General features: G+C 35.9%; 1 protein-coding gene across 2 annotated transcripts; it reads left to right on the top strand.

The window, feature by feature from the left end:
• The first annotated feature begins 1,553 nt into the window (after positions 1-1,553).
• LOC122834273 (protein-glutamine gamma-glutamyltransferase E-like) lies at positions 1,554-22,071 on the top strand. 2 transcript variants are annotated; one of them, XM_044122559.1, is made up of 15 exons: positions 5,903-6,051; positions 10,110-10,280; positions 10,398-10,652; positions 11,459-11,577; positions 11,665-11,793; positions 12,863-13,040; positions 14,253-14,388; positions 15,189-15,298; positions 15,863-15,978; positions 16,065-16,191; positions 17,746-17,939; positions 18,268-18,442; positions 18,806-18,969; positions 20,335-20,468; positions 21,345-22,071. In XM_044122559.1, the coding sequence occupies exons 1-15, from the start codon at positions 6,015-6,017 to the stop codon at positions 21,490-21,492; spliced, it is 2,193 nt and encodes a 730-aa protein (XP_043978494.1). In that variant the 5' UTR covers positions 5,903-6,014; the 3' UTR covers positions 21,493-22,071. The 2 variants fall into 2 exon arrangements, with proteins under 2 accessions (XP_043978496.1, XP_043978494.1); XM_044122561.1 differs by lacking the exons at positions 5,903-6,051; positions 10,110-10,280; positions 10,398-10,652 and adding exons at positions 1,554-1,661; positions 2,544-2,675 and having other exon boundaries at positions 21,345-22,070.
• The last annotated feature ends 811 nt before the right edge of the window (positions 22,072-22,882 follow it).

Consider the following 22,882-nt stretch of genomic DNA (forward strand, 5'->3'; position numbering starts at 1 on the left):
TGAAACTGGTTTTTAACTAAAGGTTGCATTTTTCTCACTATGTGTATTAATCTGATAAGCTTTTTTAGAATATCAGCGATGACACCCTGTCTGTGTGCGAAGGGCATTAAACAGTAAATAAGTGATTCCTTTGTCTAGTGAGATCTCAGATCTCTCTTCTGAGTTCTCCGTCTGTACAGATGTAATAAAGCTGTGTTTTATTCTCTCTTTTTAACAAGGTTTGGACTTTGTTCATTTTTCCCATTCCACATCACCTTTGACAAAAAAAAATCTAATATTTTCCCACATTAGCCTTAATAGGGAGAAAAAGTCATTTGGCAAACAAAAAGCATCTGCACCACGACCCCCGGTGTGTTTTTAATCTTTTAAATTAATGGGAAGGTCTAAAAGTTTCCAAAGTGATCCAAATAATTTCTAATACAAAAATTAATAACAGATTTTGGTTCCAAGAAAAAGTAAATCGACAGAACTCAACATGATGGCCACATTTAATATATTGTTTATGATAAAAATAAAATCTGTTTTGTCATTTAGAATAATAAAACCTCTAAACTAATTAAGTTGGAAACACATAAATGAGTCCGTCTTGTCAAAATATTAACTTAGGTTAACAAAGAAGAAATCAACAAAACTTGTCAGGTGATTTTAAATATGGCTTCCCACCGACCCACTGGAGCGGCAGCTACGCCTCCTTCTGCAAAGCTGCCAGCCACGGACAGCGCTGGCTGTTCCAAACGTTTAACACTCAGTGTGTTCACTGTTCAAACAGAAAAGCAGTGGTAAGCTAATTACTTTGTCCTTGGGTATGTATGCACTTGTTTTCACTTGCTCTGCTGGTTTTCTTTGTGTTTTTAAAAACCTGTTTGAAATAAAAAAAGAAATAAAAATCTGTTTTTAAACAGCAGAGCTGTGATGTTGGTGTGGCGAGACTAGATTGAAATCGGGAAATTGTAAATTTCTGAACCCAAATAAAATTGCTCCACAGCGCCACCTTGGGAATTTCACCCAAGGAATATTACTCCCCTTTTTGATAGGACACACAAGTTCACTCATGCGTGGATTAAGACATCTGAGACTATTTTAAAATGTACAAACAGCTTTTTATTAGATGCTTCTTAAAATATTCTTTTTAAAACCAATTCTTTATAACACTAAAGGGGAAAAAAAAAAAAGAAAAGTAACTACAGTAGCTGAGGTTACCGGCGGAAGGGGGCCACTATAGGACGGTATCCACTCAAACACAGCAAACAAAACCCCTGTAAAGCACCAGACGCAGTGAGACAACCCAAACTCAGGAATCACGGCACACAAAAAAGAAGACACCGTCACCACACCAACACCGCCGCCGGGCCTCAGCACTGCCAACAGAGAGAAAAAAAACAATTAATAAAGAAAACAATCCAAAATGTACAACAAAAAGAAAACGATATCAGCCTAAATGTACAAATAGTTATGTAGTGGTATAGAAATATATGTAGGTTGCTATACAAATAGCTTTCAGGTGCGAGGTTCCGGTTGGGCAAAGTGGGCGTGGTATATAAGAAGCCGCTGCGCCCAATCGGACACACATGTCTTCCTCAAGCTTTGGCTGTGACTCGCGTCTCAGGGACTGACGGCCAAAAGGCATAACATCAGGTGCACGCTGCTCTGATCTTGTGGTGGTAGGTCTCCCCTCTCTTTGCACTATTGCTGCTTGTTCACAGAAGATAAATCCAGGTGTGATCAGGCAAAACGCTACTGTGCGGCTCTCCTCCTCGTCGTCGGTTTGTGTGTGTGTGCGCGCATACATGAGTTTGTCTGGATTGGGAGGTAAGGAGTAACGCTCATTGTTAGCACCAATTTGTTGCAGTTCTATTAAATAGTGACTAACTTTTACAGATCTCCCCATATTACCATTGCTGCTCTGTTGATATCCCGGATTCTGCGCATCATCAACCTCGGATTGTGGTGGCGGCTACACGCCCTAATTGAAGTGGTGTTTGGCGTGCGGCACCGGCGCGCTCAATTCACCTCCTGTTGCGGCGTGGCCAGAGGGTCGCACCAGATTCGGACATTTTAATTTGTTTTTTTTATTTTTATTTTTGTTCCAGCCTTTTTGGTTAAAACAAATTGTTGGACATGTATAAAATTAACGTATTATTGTTTACACATACAAAGAAAAGAATACGTTGTCCTTAGCTCGTCAACACACACAGTTTTGTTTTTAAACAAATAAACCAATGACGTTCTACTGTTTTTAAATAAACATTTCTTAATACAAATCACAATTGCGCATATTCATACTTCATTCTGCTTTCCAAGGGCGCTATTTTAACAATTTTCTTTAGTCTTCTTCAGGATCTAACGCTGACTCATCACGCTTAGCAAGAACAGGAAGTGCCGCACATCACAAAACACACGAAGAAGAAATCTAGCGTTCTTCAAAATAAAAGCACAAATTAACCACTAGGTGTCACTGTTTGACTAATGAACAAGAAGGAGAATTTCACCATTTGGTAGCCATTTACAATAATTAACCCAAATTGTGCTTTATTTGGTTCCAGTGATGCGCCTGTTGGGAATCCCCTGCCTTGTCACTAACTAAGAATCTACTCACGACCCCGATGCAAACATGACCATCGACCTTACTACGGAGAGTCTGGTGTCAGACCCAAACCGTCCAATGACAGCGTCTGGTAAAATACTCTAATTTCTCCTTCTGAGATGCACATTATCCTTAGATTTAATCTTCCAAGCACAGGAATCAAAAGACACTGTGTGATTAATCGTCAGAAATATTAATTTCACAGTTTCAGTTTTGTCAATCACAATAGATTCATTCTTTCACTTGTACCATCAGAAATATTCATTTCGGCAGGAAAATGTAAAACAGCTTAAAATGATTAATTTGCAACAGTTATTGTAGGTGCAAGTAAAGTATTGATAAAACCAACCAAGAGCCACATTTAGTGTATTCATCAACGTTTGTATCTAGTCATGTATGTCTGCCGATCTAAAGAACGATGTTATTTAACAGGAGTTGGAGAGAGGATGGAGGCGTTTCAAACCAGCAGGACACTAATGCACATCCCTGTTGGGTTTCATTCAAAGGAACTTCCACATGTGGGTAGAGGAGTGGATGAGACAACCGGATCTGGCAGATCCTATCAGGTGTGAAAACACCCTGAAGTTTGTGGAAATCTTTAAATTTGATCTTTTATCGTTTTGTGACCTTCAGACCTGACCATCCCCATTCAGATCTCTACTTCACCTACAGTAAATACATGATGGACTGCCAGACTATGAACATTTCAGCCATGATCACTACCTGGCAGCGGACCGTGTTGTGCTGAAAGACCCTCCCATCGCCATCACTGTGAGATTCTGTTGCTTTTTAAACTCTAGCTACAAATAGAGGGTAATTTGAGTAATATTTAGTTAAAAAAAAACTTACCTTCAGGAATATTTTTGCTGCTCTGTACTTCTTATTTTACTTGAGTCATTTTTTATGAAGTATTTCTATGCTTACTTGAGTAAAATTTCTGCCCACTGAAAGAAAATCCAACATGTTTTAACCCAGAATTAACCAGACACACACCTGCAATTTTTGTTAAAGTTTCATAAGGTTTGCATTAAAATGATTTGGAAAAATGTTTACTCTTCCTAATTTGACATTATTTATATGAATTATTTTCATTTTGATCTTTAAAATACCAACATTTTTACTTAACTTTATATTATGATCCCTCTGATGTAATTGAGTAGATTTTTTACTCTTACTTGAGTATAATTTTTGGCGACTCTTTGCACATCTGCCTAAAGTTTTTAAAACTTTTTAACTCATTTATTTTATTTGCATCTCCACTTCCTTCTATTGTATAAAAACATTTTCTGTTTTTTGTTTCAGGTGTCTGATGAAGCCAGAGTGAATCAGATATTGAGTATCTTAGTGACTTTCATAAATCCAATCAGCGAGACGCTGACAGATTGGACTCTCTGGAACTGGACTTATTGATTGGGAGCAAACATTCAAGTATGTGTGTTCTTGTTTACCTGCAGGACAGGTGTTGAAAAGTGGACAAGCTTTAAGGAGAAACCTGACTCTTGTGTTTTTGAAGATCGGATGCCAAACAAGAAAATGTTTCAAATTAGGCGTTGTTCCCTACAAGAGCGAGGAGAGGACTCTACTGTCCGACTTTCAGAGACATCAAGACCAGCTGCATCGTTAATGTCAGACCTTAAACTACAGAAAGAAAAATGTTTTTCAAGTAGAGAGATTATTGAAATCGGAGAATTTTGTTTGAATAAATTGTTGTTTTAGGTTGTTTCTTTATTTTTAAATTTAAAACTTGGATTTCTAAGAGGAATAATGAAAAACTTGTAGTAATCTGACACTCAGGTGCTGGGAATTTAATTTTAATTATGACTTTCTGTTGTATTATTGTTTTAAACTTCTAACAGTCATAAGAAAACAGGTCCTACTCTGACTGTTGTTTTTCTCCAGTCGATATTTTTCATGATTTAAAGCTTAAAGTTTGCACAGATCTGTCTTTTTTTACTTTGCTCTTACTTGAAAACACAACTTTAATGTGTTTTAGTTGTCTCTTAACCTTTTGTCACTTGGAATTGCTTCATCTGTTCACACATTTTCACCCCTGCTTGGTTTGATTCCATTTATTTTTTGGTCTTGGGTTTGTAAAGTTTGAGCTTATCAAATACAACTTCAGATCTCAGAATTTGCTTTGGGAATAAAACTGACAAAGATTGTAAAACTGTTTCTGCAACTTTTAAAAACCTCAAAAATGTTTTTAGTTAACTGCACACCCTTACTGATTGCTGGTAGAAGTTAAAAAACATTTAAATATTTCCCTCAATGTGTAATTAATCTCTCTTTTATGTGGGTTTCACTTTTTAAAATAAATAATATAAAGTATTGAGCGTTTGTAATCCAAAGATAAGTTTGGAAATAGAGCAACAAAACTAAAAACTAGTGTCAGAACCAAATATATCATGATTTGATTCTAATGTGAAAGTTGGAAACTTGTGGTTTGAAACCTTAGAATTAGATTTTTAATCCTTTTCCTCTTCTTTTAAAAACAGCTTACAAAAGTCTTTTTAAAAAATGTCAAGAATCCTTAAACTTGCCATTATTTTACCCCGTACTGATAATTAGTCTACAGATAAAGTTTATGGCTTTTAGTTTTTTTTCAGCATGTTTCTTAATTTTTTAAACCTTAATAAATATTAACAAGTTCATGTTCTGTACCGTCATAACCTCAGTGGGCAGACGTCAGATTTCTTCAGATATAAACAATTCGGATCGAGTTGTGAACACTGAAAATAGCTATTATTTTCTCTTCTTTTTTACTTTCTGTGCAGTCATTAAAGTAAAATAAAAAGTCATAAGGCAGAAATCTGTAAATTTTACATGTTGGTTTTCAGTGACGTTCAAAGCAGTGAGAACTCCCATCAGCTCAAAAAATACAATAAAAAAATGTTCTGACTCAACGGGAGAGACAGACAGACAGACGTCAGTGTCTTCTAGCTTGGCGTGGTTTCAGACATTTTAATGAGGCTGCAACACGCATCGCCGCTGGGTGTCACAGGTTTATGAAAACCGCCTGTCCATCACTCAGTTTGCAGATGTTTGTCTGCTGGAACAAATTTAAGTGTTTTTTTTTTTTTATGTAAGAGGGAATGTTGTACTTGACTAAGTTCAGCAATCTGAACTCGGGTACGGTCTTTAAATCTGATTCATCTTTTTTCTGCTCCAGTGACACTACAGGTGCTTTATTGTTCTTTAAAAAAAGTTCTGACTCAACCCGGAGCGAGCTGTGAAACAAACGTCACTGATATGTTTTGCTTGGCAGACGCTCAGAGAATTTGTAATGAGGTTGCACAATCCTTCAGGAGACTAAAAGTGATTGGGTGTAACAAGGACTTCTAAATCCACCTGTGCATCACAGTTGTGTTCCTGCTACAGCAAATTCAGCCGTTTCTGCACCACAAGAGAGAAAATTCTGCAAAGAGAGAAAATGAAGGTTGACTGGACTCTGAACTATCCAAAGTCAGGTATGTTCTAAAAACTTTATTGTTGATTTTCTTTTGTCTTTCAGAGACATTTGACTGAGCTCTGTGTGAATGACCGCCTGTAACTGTAGTAACAGATAAATCAGAAGAGTGTTATATCGTGCTAAATTTTAATCTGACGCACTATTAAAAAATAAATGCTGTTTTTGTATCACGTTGTTTCCAGAAAGCTGTTTTACAGTTATTACTCTTCCTAACCAATCTTGTCTCAGTGGGATCTCAGTCTAAAGGAAGAAACCAAAGTCACCTGCTTAAAATGTTAAATGATTTACATGTAATAAGAATCTGTTAAAATCGAGGCTGTTTGTGCCGAAATGATCACGACCCAACAGCTCTGAAGCAGAAAATTATGAACTTTAGACTAAACAATCAGTGCTTTGATTTTGTAAATGATGGCACAGTTTTTGCTTGCTGCTTTTTACTTACATATTTATTTATTTTATTTAGTAGCTCACACTTTTCTCAACTTTTTGTTCACAAGAGTTTTCCAAAACTTCCAGCCCTGAAAACTGGTGATTGACAAACACAAGCATTACAAACATCCAAACTTAGCAAGAGTTGCATTATGAAAGTCTTTAACTGTTTTTTTGAACTATTTGCTTCTTATTTCATCTGTGTCAATGATCTTAATGTCATCTCTATTTTGTAATGTTAGGATCTTTCTTAAACTTACTAAAAATGTTTCTTTCTCAATAGACTACATTTAGAGAAAAAACTTATGAAGCTCAAAGACGTAAAACTTTCAGAATTATTTTCTATCGATTGCAGAAACTTTTTCCAGGCTTGTTTGTGTTCAGTTGCACAAGTTTCATTCACAAATAAACTCTGGTGACACATGACTACGACACAAAGACGTGTGTTTTTGCCCTTCCCACATACAGATGCCAATAATTACAGAACACACCCAAAAGGTGAGCCAGGTGATTTGTTGAGCTTTCTATGGAAACAGAAAATAACGCAGTCTCTGCTTTCTGAATAAATACTACTGTAAGGTCAAGTCATTGTTCTACGCCCCGATTTAAAATGAAGGTTTTTAGTCAAGGCATGACTAAAGAAAAGAGAAATATATCTGCATCCGTCATTTCCAGATGCTCACTGTTAATTCTTCAGCACAATAAATCTAAACTGAGGCTTTTTCCTGGCAAATACGGAGTGAAATGATAAAAATGGAAACTTATTGGAAAATTTGCAACAATCCTGAATGTTTTCTACTTTTATATACTATTTTCTGTTTTCTAACATTGTAGAAATGTCAAAATTTGAATCCTCCATGGAAACGCAACCTCCTAACAGAGCAGCTTTCAGACTCAGTTCCTTCAGACTAGTGGCAGCAGCAACTAGCAAACACCTGGTGGAGTTGCACATCTGCTGAACTTATTATACAAGCTACTTCTCAGTCCACTGCTCTGAAGAACGATTGCAAACTGATGATGTCAGAGTGTCAGGGAGAGCAGGAGCTTCTTAAAGAGACAGAGGGCCGATTTCAAGGAGTCAGATTAAAAACTCAAGTTTCTTTTAAGTTATGTTTTCTATAAACAGCATTTTTATAGCAACACAGTGGTAGAAAATGGCAATATGTGCCTGGAAAATACACAAACCACAAGCAGCGATTGTTTAGTATTCAATAAAAAAAACCCTAATTATCTTTATGCTTCATAACCAATCATTTCATTTTTTTAATTAAATGGCAATAATTATAAATTCAAACACATTTTGATCCTCAGCTGGTGAAGTTGTGGTTGCTGTTCATCCACCTGGAGACGGTTAGATCCAAAATGCTTCATAGTAAGAAAACAAACCGGTTGCTACGTCACATTCTTCTGGAACACGCAGCTACGCTGGAAAAACGTTTTACAGATTTACTCTGACTTGTGCTGTCTAGCATTTAACGTTATATCAGGATCGTTAAACTTCTCGTCAGATTCTGTCCCAACACTCGTTCAGAAAACAAATTCCAAATAAATAATTTAGACGTTTAAAATGTCCTGTAATCAATTAACAAAGATAATGAGTTAAAGGATAGGTTTTCTCACAGCCTCCCATGTGTGGAACGTGCCAACGTGCTATGGAACATGTGCAAACCCCTCCAGGCTGTTACTCAGAAGCTTACATGCGAGGCGTGTCGGTGTTTGGCTTTTCATTCACTGAAATAAATCCAGATCTTTCCACTCCCTCTCTAAATCCAAACAGATTTGTTGAATTATACATAATGGATCAAGGTGTGAAACCTTCATCAAACTTATTTCATCAAAGTTTCGCCTTTCACAGTTCAAGTTTTAACCAACACATAATCAGTGTATATGCAGTATAATTAAAGAGACTTATTGGTGAGAAAATGTTTTGTCATTTCTTCTAGTTTGTATGTTTGTGAATGATAATGTCTTTAAATGAACGTTTTTATAAAGAATTAAAGTGAATAACGGATTTGGCCACACGTTTATTTACGGTGCTGTCGAGGAATTGTGGTTTTCTCATCTTCACCGACTTGTTGGAATTCAGCCACTTTGGAGAATTTATGAGCATAAATCAGCTTTTGAAGTTAAAGCCACAGCATCTCTAATAAATTTATGTCAGGCCTTTGACTAGGCCCCCTCTACAGTCTTTATTTTGTTTCTTCCAGCTCTTAAGAGGAGACGTGTTTTGTACTGGCGGATTCATTTCACTCATCTTCCATATCAGGCAGTAAATCTGCCACCAATCTACCAACATATTTGACCAGCAGTTTGATGTTCTTTTTTATGACCCTATTTCCCAAAAGTTCCCAAACGTTTTGGGAACAAGATGTCTTCTGGCAAAACCGAGATGAATGTTCTTTTTCAATATGGGGTTTTCAAGGTGAAACGTTGCCAGGAACTGCAGTGGAGGCTTGAACTCTGACCTTAAATAAGGCTAGAGTAGGGAGCTAAATTGGGGCCATAAATTTTTTTTTTAAATGTTTTGAAACTAAAAACAAATTAGAGATTGAAAAACAAAATTTTTTAAACAAGACCTTGAATATGAAAAGTAGTTTTGAATGTTATTTTTCAGTTTCACATCCTTTTTTAAGTTTAAAATCTTTATTTTCAGTAAAAAAAAAATTCAACTTCAAAATAATTTTCAGTTAGAATTTTTTTTTGTTTTAACAAACTTTATGCCACCAATTTAGCTCCATACAAGTGATGCCTGCAGGTCTTTGGATGTCGCTCTTGCTGCGATTTTTGGGTTATTATGATCAGACTCAGAAAGTTCACTATAGTTCAACGTTTTCACTGTTTCACTCTCTCTGGTTCTCTGGACTTTTTTCAGGCTGGTAGATCTCACTTATTTTGTGTCACATTCATTTCTAAATTTTAAAGATTTTTAGGTGCTGTCTCTTGAGTCAGGCAGATGCTATTGAAATGTTTTCTTGATTGATAACTGGTGTGGCCGTGATCTGGCCGGGTGTGGCAACTGAACGCAGATTTCCAAGATATGACACATCACAGCTAATGAGTGGGAGCAAGTTTCACACATTTAGATCTTTTCAAAGCCTTTGTTAAACTGCTGTCTTCTACCTAAGTTATCTATGTCTGATATTTTTTGAAGTTAAATTAAGTAAAAAACATACAAACAAGTAAGAAAGGGTGAAGGACTTTTACTTTCCTCTCCATGGATGCGATTCATGAAGTTATGGCTGTAAAAATAGTTTACAATTCCATTCGGAGAAGCAGCATTCAACTTCTAAGCACCACAAATCTGGAACAAACTTCCAGAAAACTGCAAAACAGCCAGAACACTGAATCAAAGTTAAAAACAAACCTCTCACAGTCGCTTTTCCAACCATGATAATTGGATCATAGACCAACATATTTGATGTGTATTGATGATTTCGATGATGGCATTCATCAAAATGTTACGTTTGTTTCTGGTTTCTTAATTGCTGACTGTATTTTGATTATTTTTTAGTTTGTGTTTTTATGATGTAAACAATTTTAAACTGCCTTGTTCCTGAAATTTGCTATACAAACAAAATCGATAGATTGATTTGTGCCACAGTTTTAAACGTTTTGTCTTCCTTTCAGTTTTTATTGGACTGGACCTGCACAGTGAGACCAACAACAACCAGCATCGCACCAGTGAAATCTCAGTGAAGGAGCTGATTGTGAGACGAGGCCAAACCTTCCAGCTAACCCTGCGACTGGCACGACCTTTCAGACCCACCTTTGATCAGCTGACCATGACCGCTGTGACAGGTTGGCCTTTTATTTCATCATTTAGATGCAGCTTAAACAGAAAGTCAAACAGATTAAATTGTGATCTGTTCATACTGATTTAACATGAAGTGCTTTTGCCTGATTTCCTCTTTCCAGGAGGACATCCGTCTGAAAACCTGGGGACAATGTCGCGGTTTGGGGTCCCAGACAAAGTCCAATGTTCTGGTTCTGCTAAGGCGGTTTGGAGAGCGGAGCTTCAGTGGAGCTCCAGTCCTGAAACGGGAGTGTTGGTGCTGGATATCACGCCTCCAGCTTCCTGTCCAGTGGGGGAATACAAGATGTCTGCCAAACTGGGGGAGGAGGAGAGGGACCTGGCAACCCTTTGTGTGCTTTTCAACCCCTGGTGTCCTGGTAGGTTTTTGCTCTCTGTCCAACACCAAAGTGTCCAACCTTTGAGGGGTTAGAAAAACACTTCTTTCTTCTTCTATTGTCTTTTTGTACTCCTTTTAACAACACGTGATTTTGAAATATTTTACATATTCTGCTCATTGTTAATAAGTCAAAGATGAAGTTACTTATCTTTAAGTTATTTTTACTTAATCTCAGAGTCAACTGGTTCAAACAGGAATTAATCAGTTAGAATGGGATGTGCAATAAGCTGTCATACAACAGTTTGATTTTAATTGCAATGTGGAGGTTTTTGACATTTTTGTGCATGTTTACCTCCAAAATTCATTAATATAAATAGAGATAAAATTAAACTAATGTTTAAGAAGCTGCGTAAGTCTCTAAGTTTATGTACCATATAGAAGTAGGAAGAAAACCTCAAGTAGATAAGAATTGTAAAAGGAGAAAATAGACATTTGTATTACAAAAGAAACAAAATAAATACATATTTTTACATTTTCTCTGCCTTACTTTTTGTCAAAATGTTGAAAAGGTTGATTTTTGAGACAGGATAGTTAAGACCAAAATAATAAAATGAGCTCATATTATTTGAATAAAACTCACAGAAATGCATTTTCCATGCTGTGTTTTAGTTTATGGTTTTCTGTGTTGCTACGTTACCAAAAGTTTTTAAAATATTTTCGCTCTTATACAATTATGTTTTCTCAAATTATTGGATACATTTAATAACTTTTATATCTATTAATGTTAGAGCAACATTTTTTGTAGCTGTTAATATTAATTCTCCATCGTTTTCTTTTTTTGTGCAGAGGATTGGGTTTTTCTGCCAGATGAGGCTGAGAGGCAAGAGTACGTGATGAATGAACACGGAATAATCTACAAAGGAGTTGATAAGTACATTTCTCCAACTCACTGGGACTTCGGACAGGTAGTCATACTTTATTACTGTTATAATTGAACATTTATTTGCATTTTTTGTAGATTAAAGGTCATCTGTCTCTCACTTGTTTTCCAGTTTGAAGAGGATATGGTGAAGATTTGCATGAAAATACTCGACTACAACATCAAACACAAGCGGAACCCAGCTGACGACATTTCCGCTCGCTGTAACCCCATCTACGTCAGCCGTGTCGTCACATCCATGGTGGGTCACAGTCTCTATTTTTATACAAATTAAAACATTTTGTAACATGCTGTGATGCTTCAGAATAATACAATCTGGGTTTATAAGAGGTTGTAAAAACACTTAAACAATGTTTAGTTCTGTTTGTGTTTTAGCACTTTTATTGGAAAATACATTTACTTTCCCATTAAACAAAAATAAAACTTTAATGTATTTTAATACTTTAATATATTTATTCTGTTAAAAACTGCTTACATCTTTTTCCTTGCACCATGCTGTGAATATGAAATGTGACATGAAACCTACCTGTAGCAAATAAACTGAAATATTACAGAAAATACTTTCACAGATCCCTTAAAATATCTGAAACATTTAATATTACAAACTAACTGTTTAAAATTGAAAGAGACAGAAGTCCCAAATTTTTAACTTTAATTCACAATATCAGTTATGCCTTTTCTGCGAAGCATTTGTTTAACGTTAATAAAATACAGGAAAATCTTTGACTGAAGTCTTTTATTCTCCTGGAAAGATGAATTATTTGAAATGCGGACAAATCTCAAAAAAGAGGAATTAAAAATATCTCTCTCATCACTTTAAATTGATGAAAGTCCCATACTGTTTGATCATTTATTGATCGGACCAAATGCCGCCAACCCTTTACATTATACTGACACCTAGTGGTCAACTTGGTATCCATGCCATTTTTTACCAAAAAAAGTTTTGATAAAAACTGATCAATCATTCAATGTTTAATAATAACATAATCAGACGGACTAAAACATAAAGTTAAGTACAAATGTTGGTATTTTAAGGACCAGAATAACAGTAATTAATACGTAAAAAAAACCCAAAATTATGCAAAAGACAAAACTTCCAAATCAGTTTTTTGATATAAATAAAACTAGCAAAAACTGTAGTTGTGTCTCCGGTGAATTTTTGTTTAAAACATGTACTTCGGTCAGCGGGTAGAAAATCCAGAAATTTTAGAGCAGCTCCTAAAGTACATTTTGTGTAATATTTACTTTAAAAGGTCCATAGTGTTGCTTTCCTGAAAACGAAACCTTTTTGTTTTCAATTGTTCTTCCAGATTAACAGTGAAAATGGGGGCGGCATCCTGAAGGGCCAATGGGGAAAAGACTTCAGCGGGGGGGTCCCGCCCACTCACTGGAGCGGCAGCTACGCCATCCTTAAAAAATGGTCCAACTCCGTCTTCAGCTCTGTGAAGTACGGACAGTGTTGGGTATATGCTGCTGTCATGTGTTCAGGTAATATCCAGCTCCTCCAATTTAAATAGTATTTGAATTGATATTTTGCAAGATGTTTATTGGCAACAGCAAAGGAAATTTACAGAAAGATTATATGTATTTGGGCCTGTATTTGTAATTGGGACCAAAGTATCAGAGAAAAAATAAAAAACACACCAATTGGAAACAACTTTTGTTTGGAACCCCTTCGACCCTGAAAATGTTGCCAAGTTGTCATGTTGGGCTTTAGGTTTCCAGCCCACATGCAGAACACCACAGGAGACAGAAAATCAGTTGAAGGATATTTATTGTAAAAAATAAACCAGTGACGATATTGGTGTGGTTTGGGTCCGATTGGGGGATTCTGCTGACTGTGGCTCTCTACGGAACAGCGAGAAGGAATGGTGAGTTCAATGGCAGCTGGGAAACGGGATGTCAGTTCTTACTTTCTGGGTGGAGATGATCTAGAGGGGGTGGATACTGTCGGTCCCGGATGGGCCGTAGAGCTGAGCGAGGTCCAAAGGCTGGGAACGGCGGTGGAGGGCGGACAGATGAGTTCTGGGTTCCACGAAGACGGAGGGAAAAGTCCGACTGCCAGCGGGAGGAACTGGAGCTGGAGAATCTTAAGGTCAGACAGATGAGATGGAAGGTGAAACTCGGGCGGCCTGTGGGTACCACTCACTGCGTCACGAGGAGGGCTTGATCCCAAAGCCACAACGAGACTCTCTCAGGAAGGATCCAGGAAACGACTTGAGAGGAAAACCTGAAGAGCACAGGGAAAAACACTACGATTTACTCGAGAGGAACTCTGGAGGAAACAAAACTCGGAGACTGACTCCGAGGGGCTCAGAGTACCGTATTGGTGAAAACACTCCAGCGTTGAAGTGCTGGCCCTAAAGTGCGTCTTTATCCTCCATATGATGATGAGAACATCATAGTCAGATGTGCGGAACCATGGGCTCACCTCTCCCGGAACCCCACCTCTGGCGCCATCTGGTGGACAGCCAATGAACCACCAGTGGGATCCAAAAAAAAAGAAAAACGACAAAAACAAACAAACAAACAAAAAAGAAAACCCGAAACCCAACACAAATATTTATTGAAAACCTGCAAACTAAAATGACATTTCTCCAAAAATGACTGGTTGTCTTTAGATTTAACTTTTGATTTCCACAAATAAAACTAAAATAGCTGTTGAAGCATCTTAATGATATTTCTCATGCGTGGCTGCAGTGATGCGTCTGCTGGGGATTCCCTGCCGCGTCGTCACCAACTACCAGTCTGCCCACGACACCAACAAGAATCTGACCGTCGATACGTACTACGCTGACTACGGAGTAAGAGAGAAAAAGTCCAAAGACAGCGTCTGGTGAGAAGCTTCACACTTGGAGGATTTAAATCGATGCATAATCCATATGTTTTATTTGCCTTCTTCCTAAAGTCAGTAAAAGAAATAGTCACAGGACAAACTTTAGCTTTTGGAAGCCGGTGTAAAAGAAACAGAAAGAATAGTAAAACAATACATTTACAGAAGTAAAATTATATCAATAGTTGAATTTCCATTAACCATACAATTGCCCAAAAATAAATTTGCTTAAACCAATGTTGAAAAATAAAGAAGTAATGTTTAAGGTAAAGTAAAGATGTTACTACTGGCGGAAACGCTGAAGATAACAGCAAGAAGTTGGAGGATGATTGTTTGTTTTGTTTCTTTCAGACAATCTGCAGCTGAAGAAGAGCTGTGTTCAATCCATTGCTCTTCTGTAAAATTTCCTCAAAATGCTGCATACACATCCGCTCTGAAGTAGGCGGGGCTTGTCGCTCCAAAGCTTGAATAAGACGCTGACATCTCCTCTGATTGGCTCATAGAGGAAGAGCGCTAGCGCCACCATGGCTGAATTCTAAATAAATCTCATGCTACTGTTTACATCCGTCACTGCCATGATTTTGAATGAGTTATACAAGCTTATTTACGCATGATTTTAACTGAATTTCTTTTTTAATGGATACACCGCAATGGTCAAATTGTGTTTTTTGGACATTAGCAGAATATGGAGAAGAATTTGCACACATTAGTAATAGAAATTAACAAAAAATGTCATGGAGGCCATAAAGAGGCCATGCTTGATTCTGAACTGTTCTCATTAAATCTGTGAATGTTGTTTTAAGGAATTATCACGTCTGGGTCGAGTGCTGGATGAGGCGACCTGACCTGGCGAAAGACAGTAAATATGACGGCTGGCAGGTTTTGGACCCAACTCCCCAGGAAAAGAGTGACGGTACGATCAAACCTGTTTCTTTTCAAACTTTCCTCTGATCACCTGGATCTCTTCTTGTCAAAATTGTTCAATCTGATGTTAAATGATGGAAAGTTAACTTTGCAAAAACTATTTTTAACCAATTATGTTTTGGAGTACAGATACCTTATTACGCTTGAAAACCTACAAGTAGCTTTTCAGCAAGACATAATAGTTTCTTCTAAATCAATAATTCCTTAATATTGATGAAAAAGTTCTGGTTCCATTGCTAGATTATTATGCTTATGGGAAAATGTCTTGTTATAAGTAAAATAATCTGCCAATGGAACTAACACTTAATTTTATTATTTCAAGTGTATTTGGATATTTGCACTAGAAACTAAACAAAAATTACTTTGTGTGTTTTTGCAGTGTGATTATTTGTCTTAAGTTTTACATTTGAACTTTTCATTTTATATATATAAAAAAAAGCTGGTTGCACTAATTCAACACTTAAAATTGTGTTGACTGATCTAGTTTGATTTGTTTCAAAGTGTAAGGCTGATGGGAGTGAAGAAGAGGAATAAAGCTTTAGTGGTATTTTAGGTATGTTCTGCTGCGGCCCGGCTCCAGTCTCAGCCATCCGGAACGGAGACACTCACCTGAAATACGACGTCCCGTTTGTCTTTGCTGAGGTCAACGCTGACTGCATAACCTGGCTGGTCAGTGGAAAAACATGAACCTTCTCTGAATTATTTCTGAGCCAGTCCTTATATTCACCTTTTGTTTTTATTGCATGCTCCTTTAGGTCAAACGTGATGGCTCCATGGTAAACATTGAAACGGACAATATCAAAATTGGGCAAAACATTTCAACCAAATGTGTCGGCACCAACGACAGGATGAACATCACAGACAGCTACAAGCAGAAAGAAGGTTTCTACTCTTTTCCATCACTGTTTTTAATCCCGTTACTGCTGAAGTGACTCTTTTTCCAAAATAAAAAAAACCTGAAGACTCAAAAGTGATCAAAGCAAAAAGTGAATTAAACACAAATAGTCACCTGATGCACCATGGGTTCAGGTTTACGCAGTTAAAAAAAAAGGGGGATCAAAACGGTCAAAAATTTTGTTCTAGTGTCTTTTATTCCAGTTCAGGCAACTGGAATGACTGACTGGTTGATTGACACTGACTGGTAAAAAACCTTATGACCACCCACGTGCATAATGAGCTACGTATTTATACTGTGACACACCCACGTCCCAAACTGAAATTAATTAACTAATTAAGTGAATTGTTAACCAAAGAACCTATTCTAAATAACAAATTAAACAACAATTCTAATTATAAGTCAACTAGAAAATAAACAAATAAAAATACAAATAAACTAAATAATCTAAATTCTAAGCTTTAACAAAGTAGATAAATAGCTCCTACAAGTGCAAAGCAGGCTTTATACTCAATTAAATGTAATAACTTGATACTATAATATTGTTTCCAAAACATTCACTATAACAGTACCAATGTCATATCAGAATATTACAATTATATTTTAATATTTTATTCTACTTTCAGCTGTGATTCTTACTTAAAATCTCTGCAATTTTCTTCATTTAACTAAACTAATGAAATCCTCATTTTTAATGTGGGGATTCTTGTTAATTAAACCTTTAGATCAAATAAGATTAAATAAAAACATACATATTCAGTTTGCAACAGAAAGAAAGAGAAAAACATAGCTTTTTTTATGCTAAAGCAATAATCCTAAATATTATTTTCGCTAATGTGAAAGCGCTTTATAAACATTGTATTTAGTGCAATCTAATGCTAATATGCTAACTTCAGCCATATTGATACCCATTGTGTCGATGACAGAATGTGCTGTAACAGTACATAGGCTGCCTGTTGTAAAGATACACAGTAAAAAAATAAAAACAGCAATAATTTAGTTTATTTAGCCTTCCGTTAAAAAGTGTGTTCACTTTTTAAAGTCCTATTTTCCCCATCTTTTTCCTACAGAATTTCAAGTTAAATATTTAATTCAAAATTAAATATTTAATTTTCAATTAAATACTTAATTTGCAAACAAAAATATTTTGAACTTGAAAGTTGTAATATTTAGTTTGGAAACTAAATTATTGCTGTTAATGTTTTTTCTGTGTAACTTTACAAACTTCTCAGGTTTGTGATATGTTAGGAAGCTAAGTGCGCTAAATGTTTTCAAAGTTATTGGAAGTGTGGCCACCACTGCATAAGATTACGACATCAGAACTGCTCATCAGAACGAACATTTCTGACATCCTAGCATGGTTTTAATCCTCTGTGAATGGGGCAAATCATTTTAATAACGCTGAAATTTTTCAAACACAAACAAGCAGTGAATTCTCAGTTGAAATGGTGATTTTTGGTAGTCAAAACATGTAAGCAATTCATTGAGAAAACCCAATTTTGATGCAGTTTTACTGATTAAATGAAACATCATATTCACAGGAACAGAACAGGAGAGAAACGTCTTCCAGTACGCCCTGACCAGGCTGGAGAACGAAGGGGAGGGAGAAACTTGTGCCGGTGATGAGAAAGTTGGAAATGGGACAAACATCAATAATGTATCTGATGAAAATGCTACAAATGATCAAATATGCAGTTCAACGGCGACACCACAACTCTTCATTCGATTTGCACCGGTACAGTCATCAACATTTGCTGGATGATAAATTGTCCTTGTAGTTATTGCGATAAACCAGAATATGGTTTACAATGTGATACATTGTTTGAAAATGTTATCTTTTGTTGAGTATTCACTACCAAACCAATGAATACATAATGGCGATACTAGAACTACTGCTGTAACTAATAAAAACTAAACAATAAACAAAACAAGTGATTTTGATAATCACTAAATTCTGATGTAATACCACAATATCATGAGGAACAAAGATGTTGGATTTCATTTTAAAAAGCTGAGTAGCAGAATCTAAACGTCTCCACTTCTTTAAATTTGTGACACTGAAGATGTCCATGCTGATGGACGGTGAAGATGTGAGTCTGCAGCTGATTCTGAACAGCGACAGCAGCGCCACCAAGAGGCTGTCCATCAGCGTCGCCGTCCAGGCCATGAGGTTCAGCGGGCAGCCGGCCGGAAACATCCTGAGTGAGACGCTGGAACAGGAGCTGCTGCCCGGCAAAGGTCATCCTCTTAATGGACACTAACTATGGTGGCCCTGAAGTTCAAACCATTTCCAAAGTTCACTGAACATAGCTTCACATAAAAAAAGTAAATGTACTAAAATATATTTTCTTAATTTGCTGTTTCCTTAGTTAATGTTGTGTTTTCTTAATTTCTAGTTTTTCTAGTGTCGTATTTTGTGATTTGTAGTCGGTTAATGTCGTCGTGTTTTGAACTTTGGGCCACCATACTTTTTACAGCATAAAATTGTTACTGCTGTATCCAACATCTCAGATTCTTTTCTTTAGACTTTTTATGTTTTTGAGGCTTTTAACCTGCTCAAAATCAACTTTAGATCCCATTTTCTTCTTTTTGTCCCTCCAGATCTGATCGTCCCCATCCTGGTCCCGTTCTTAGCTTACCATAAATACATGATTGGATGTGAGAGCATGAACATTTCAGCTGTCATCACTGACCAACAGAACAAAAATCACTTGTTCTTGGCAGAAACCCGCATTGTGCTGATGAAACCCCCGATGTCCATCACTGTGAGTATTAAACAATATTTCAATTCCTATCAATGGTGAGAACACAAAGTATTGACCAAAAAAAATGTGGGGAGAAGCACAAGTTTCATTTTATTATAGATTATGCATCATAAAAACAAAACAGCATCATAAAAACAAAACAGCATCATCTTTTCTGTGTGTTTTCTAATATGTCACTGAATAGTCACTAAACAAACTCAAAGGGAACCGATCAAACCTTATAGTATTTGTTTAGCAAAAGATTTTTATCTATATTTTTTGTTATTTTAAAAATAAACAGTTTTATCTCTTTCTACAATTATTTCACACCTGAATAACTTACTCAAGTGAAATTATTTTTAATATTTTCCCTGACCTTTGGTTTTATTAAATAAATTATTTTATTCTCTCCTAATTCATTTTCTGTTTAATTTCAAACCACATTTGTCCACAAATTGGGAATAATCTATTATAGTTTCTGATAATCACTAAATTATGATTGTTTTGGTAAATATTAAGATCATATCCACATTTTCCTTCCATCTTTATTATTTCCTTCCTCTCATGATCTCCCCATCACTTTTCACTGCATTTGACATTTTTGTGTCTTTGATTCACAGGAATGTAAAAATATAAATACAACGATTATTCCATTGGATTTAAGAGTAACAGTGAGACAAATTATGATGACTAGTAAGTAAGATTCAAAACAGCTGTTAATCTCTCTGGTCATGGAAAGAAAACAAAAGCAAAACAGGGTGTTAAATGTTTAAATTGTTGATACCAAAAGCTTGAACTAATGTGTTTTTTTTGGAAGGCTTTCCAGAGGATGTTTTGTCATTATGCAGGACTCAACTTGCTCGAATCCACAGCTTATCTGCAAATGTCAGCGAGACCAAATCCCTCCACAATGATGGAAGAGGCTGACAGTCAGTCATAAACCACCAGCTGCTGAATCACACAGGAGGAGATTGTTTTTCTTGTGACTTGGTTATTACTGTAAATTTGGTGTGAGGCAAAAAACAAGCAAGACATCCATCCAACTGGCCAAATACATATTTCATTTATCGGATGGATTATGCACTTTCACAAATGATGATTCATATGCAGGTGTCAATTATGGATTGTAGTTCCTGCTTTGTGAAGAACTAAAAGTTACGCAGTCTGGCAGAATGAATATAATAATATATGGAAAAAGAAAAGTTTTGTATATTTAACTGTATCTTACAGTTTTTATCATCAATTTTATCCATGAAGGTTCTCTGAAAAAGGAAAAAGCATCATATTCTAACAGTTTAGCATCAATCTGGAGGTTCCAACAACAAGATGCTTTTAAGTGTCTTCCACTAACTCACTGCAGAAATGCATTGTGTGTTTGGATTGTAGGTGTTTGGTGAAAGCAGAGTGAACAGGGAACTGATTGCTGAGGTGATTTTCCAGAATCCAGTGAAGGAGATACTGAGAAACTGCAGTCTGACCCTGACAGGAAGTGGCCTCTTTAAAGGAGAACTCACAACCAGGTGAGTTTTTTTAATGCAAGTGCTTAGAAATGTGTTGAGTTTGTAATGAGTGTATCATTTATGTATAGTAATAAAACAAAACAAAACCAAAAAAAAACTAAGAGGACCCACAGCAGTTGTAAAAATTTTTCTGTTTTAGAAATGAAGCTAATTTTCATTTGGCCTCAATATTCCCAATAATACATTTTTAATTAATTTAAAAAAGGAAACAATCTTGCAATAAATACAAAAGTAATATCTACATTTTACTAACACACAGTAAGGAAGCTCAGAAACTTTAAATAATTTAAAAAAAATCTTGTGTTCATGTTTTTTTGGGAAAAGTTTTCATGTTCCGTGTTTTTCTGTGTTTATTTTGAGTTTCTAAGTCTCCGTGTTCTCCTTTCCCCCCTTGATTGTTTCCCAGGTGTCTCTTGTTTTCCCTGATTACCTTCTGTGTCTCTGTCTCTCTGTGTCTCTGTCGGGTCCTCGTCTCATTTGGCGTCTGTTCTGCCGTGTGTCAGGTTTGTTCATCTGTGTTTTCTGTTGCTACCTGTGTAACCCTCAGCTTCTGCTCAGCAGTGCTGCCAGAGATTTGAACTGTTTATTCATCATTGTATTCTGTTTCGTGGATTATTCCTCAAATAAAACCTTCATCATTCATCTACCTGGGTCTTCAAGCGTCTGCCTCACCACCACATGACAAAAGTTACATGATCTATTTTCATAAAGTGTTAAATAATCAACAAAAACTTGCAACTTTCTTCCTCAATTACTTTATATTAACAGTTTTTTTGTACCATTGAACACATCTAAATGCTCTGGGAATCATAAGTCAGCAAATTAAAAATGTATTAATGTGTTTTTACTTCAAAAATGTTTCTTTGTGCTCCTCAGACTCCCAGATCTGCTGCCAAAGAACAGAGTTCGTGTGAAGTTTAATTTGGTTCCCTATAAGAGCGGAGAGAGGACTCTTCTGGTCGACTTTGACTGCGACTCGTTCAGAGACATCAAAAATAGTTGCACAGTCATCGTCAAACCTTAAATTTCTCTCCTCCTCTTCCTTCATTCCTTTAAAGAAAGATGGCTGATGCAAGCATTAAGACATTTACTGATAATAAGAATTTGATGTGTTTTCTTTTCAGTGAGAATAAAGTGTGTTTAATCTATTCAAAGTCTTGAAATCAGAAATAAATTTTTTGACAAGAACAGAAACACACCAGTCCCATAAAACTTTGTACATCTAAGAACTGTGAAATGTAGTTTTAAAAAGTGTTTTTCTCTGGTTTAGTCATTGCTCTGTGCAGCAAGTTTCTTCATGAACTTACATTTGCTCAACAAAATTCATCCTGCGGTTCCAAAAAAACCCTGAGTAAAAATAACCAGTTTTATGTTTTTTTCTGTGGGTTTAAAAAGTTAACTTTCATATCTGTTTTGTCAGTGTGTTAAATTTTTTTTGTCTGAAAAGTCAAAAACAGTGTTTTTTGTACTGTTAACTTCAGTTATTATTGAATAACAATAAAATAACAATTTTATTGTTATTCAATAAAATTCTGTATAATATATATGCAGTCCTCCTGATGTTCAATGATAAAATACATCAAAGGTAATAAGTGCAAGCTGTTTTTTTGTTTTTTTAATTATTCTATAGTGAATAAAATATAAAACACAATGTCAAGTTTCCCTTTAATTTGTGGAGCTTCTCCATGTAGATACATCAACACAACGTTTCTAATTGACTAGATTTCACTCAAAGGACCAAGCACTTTTCTTCCTCCACCCTCCATTTATTTATCAGTGTATTGGACATTTCTTTTACCCCAAAAGAAGAAAAAATAAATATTACTAACCCATATTACTTAACTGTACATAAATTAATTTTATCCAGAAAAGAAAATACTAGCAACCCACTGTGAAACCACAAAGTGATTCAAGTGAGCAAAATAATTCATTTAAATTCCTTAACTTTTAAGTGCTACATTTCAAATTAATATTTACATTTCAATTGTTTACCTTTTGAAATAATGAGTGTTTATTATACAAATATAAAAATAATTATTTAATGTTTAATAAATAGTTTAACTGTTAACTTCATTTAAAAAATCACTATATCACAATTATTCCAACCATAAAAATCCCCAATTAATATGGTACACTTCACAACTATTTCATATTTAAATAAATATTTAAGTTCAGATATAGCACAACACAGATGTTAACAGCTGGTATACAGCCGGAAGGCTAGGCTAGGCTAGGCTAGGCTAGGCTAAAGCTACTCCAGGATGTAATAATCCAGCCTCTGTTTTACCTGCTGCCTCTCTTCTTGTTTACAGATGAATCTGGCTCCTCTCAGCTCCGACACACGAGCAAATCACCCTTCAAAAATCACACCAAACTCTGTTTGTTGTGCATTACTTTCTGCAGCTTCTAATTCT

Source organism: Gambusia affinis, linkage group LG07, assembly GCF_019740435.1.
Source record: "Gambusia affinis linkage group LG07, SWU_Gaff_1.0, whole genome shotgun sequence".
Classification (NCBI taxonomy): Eukaryota; Metazoa; Chordata; class Actinopteri; order Cyprinodontiformes; family Poeciliidae; genus Gambusia; species Gambusia affinis.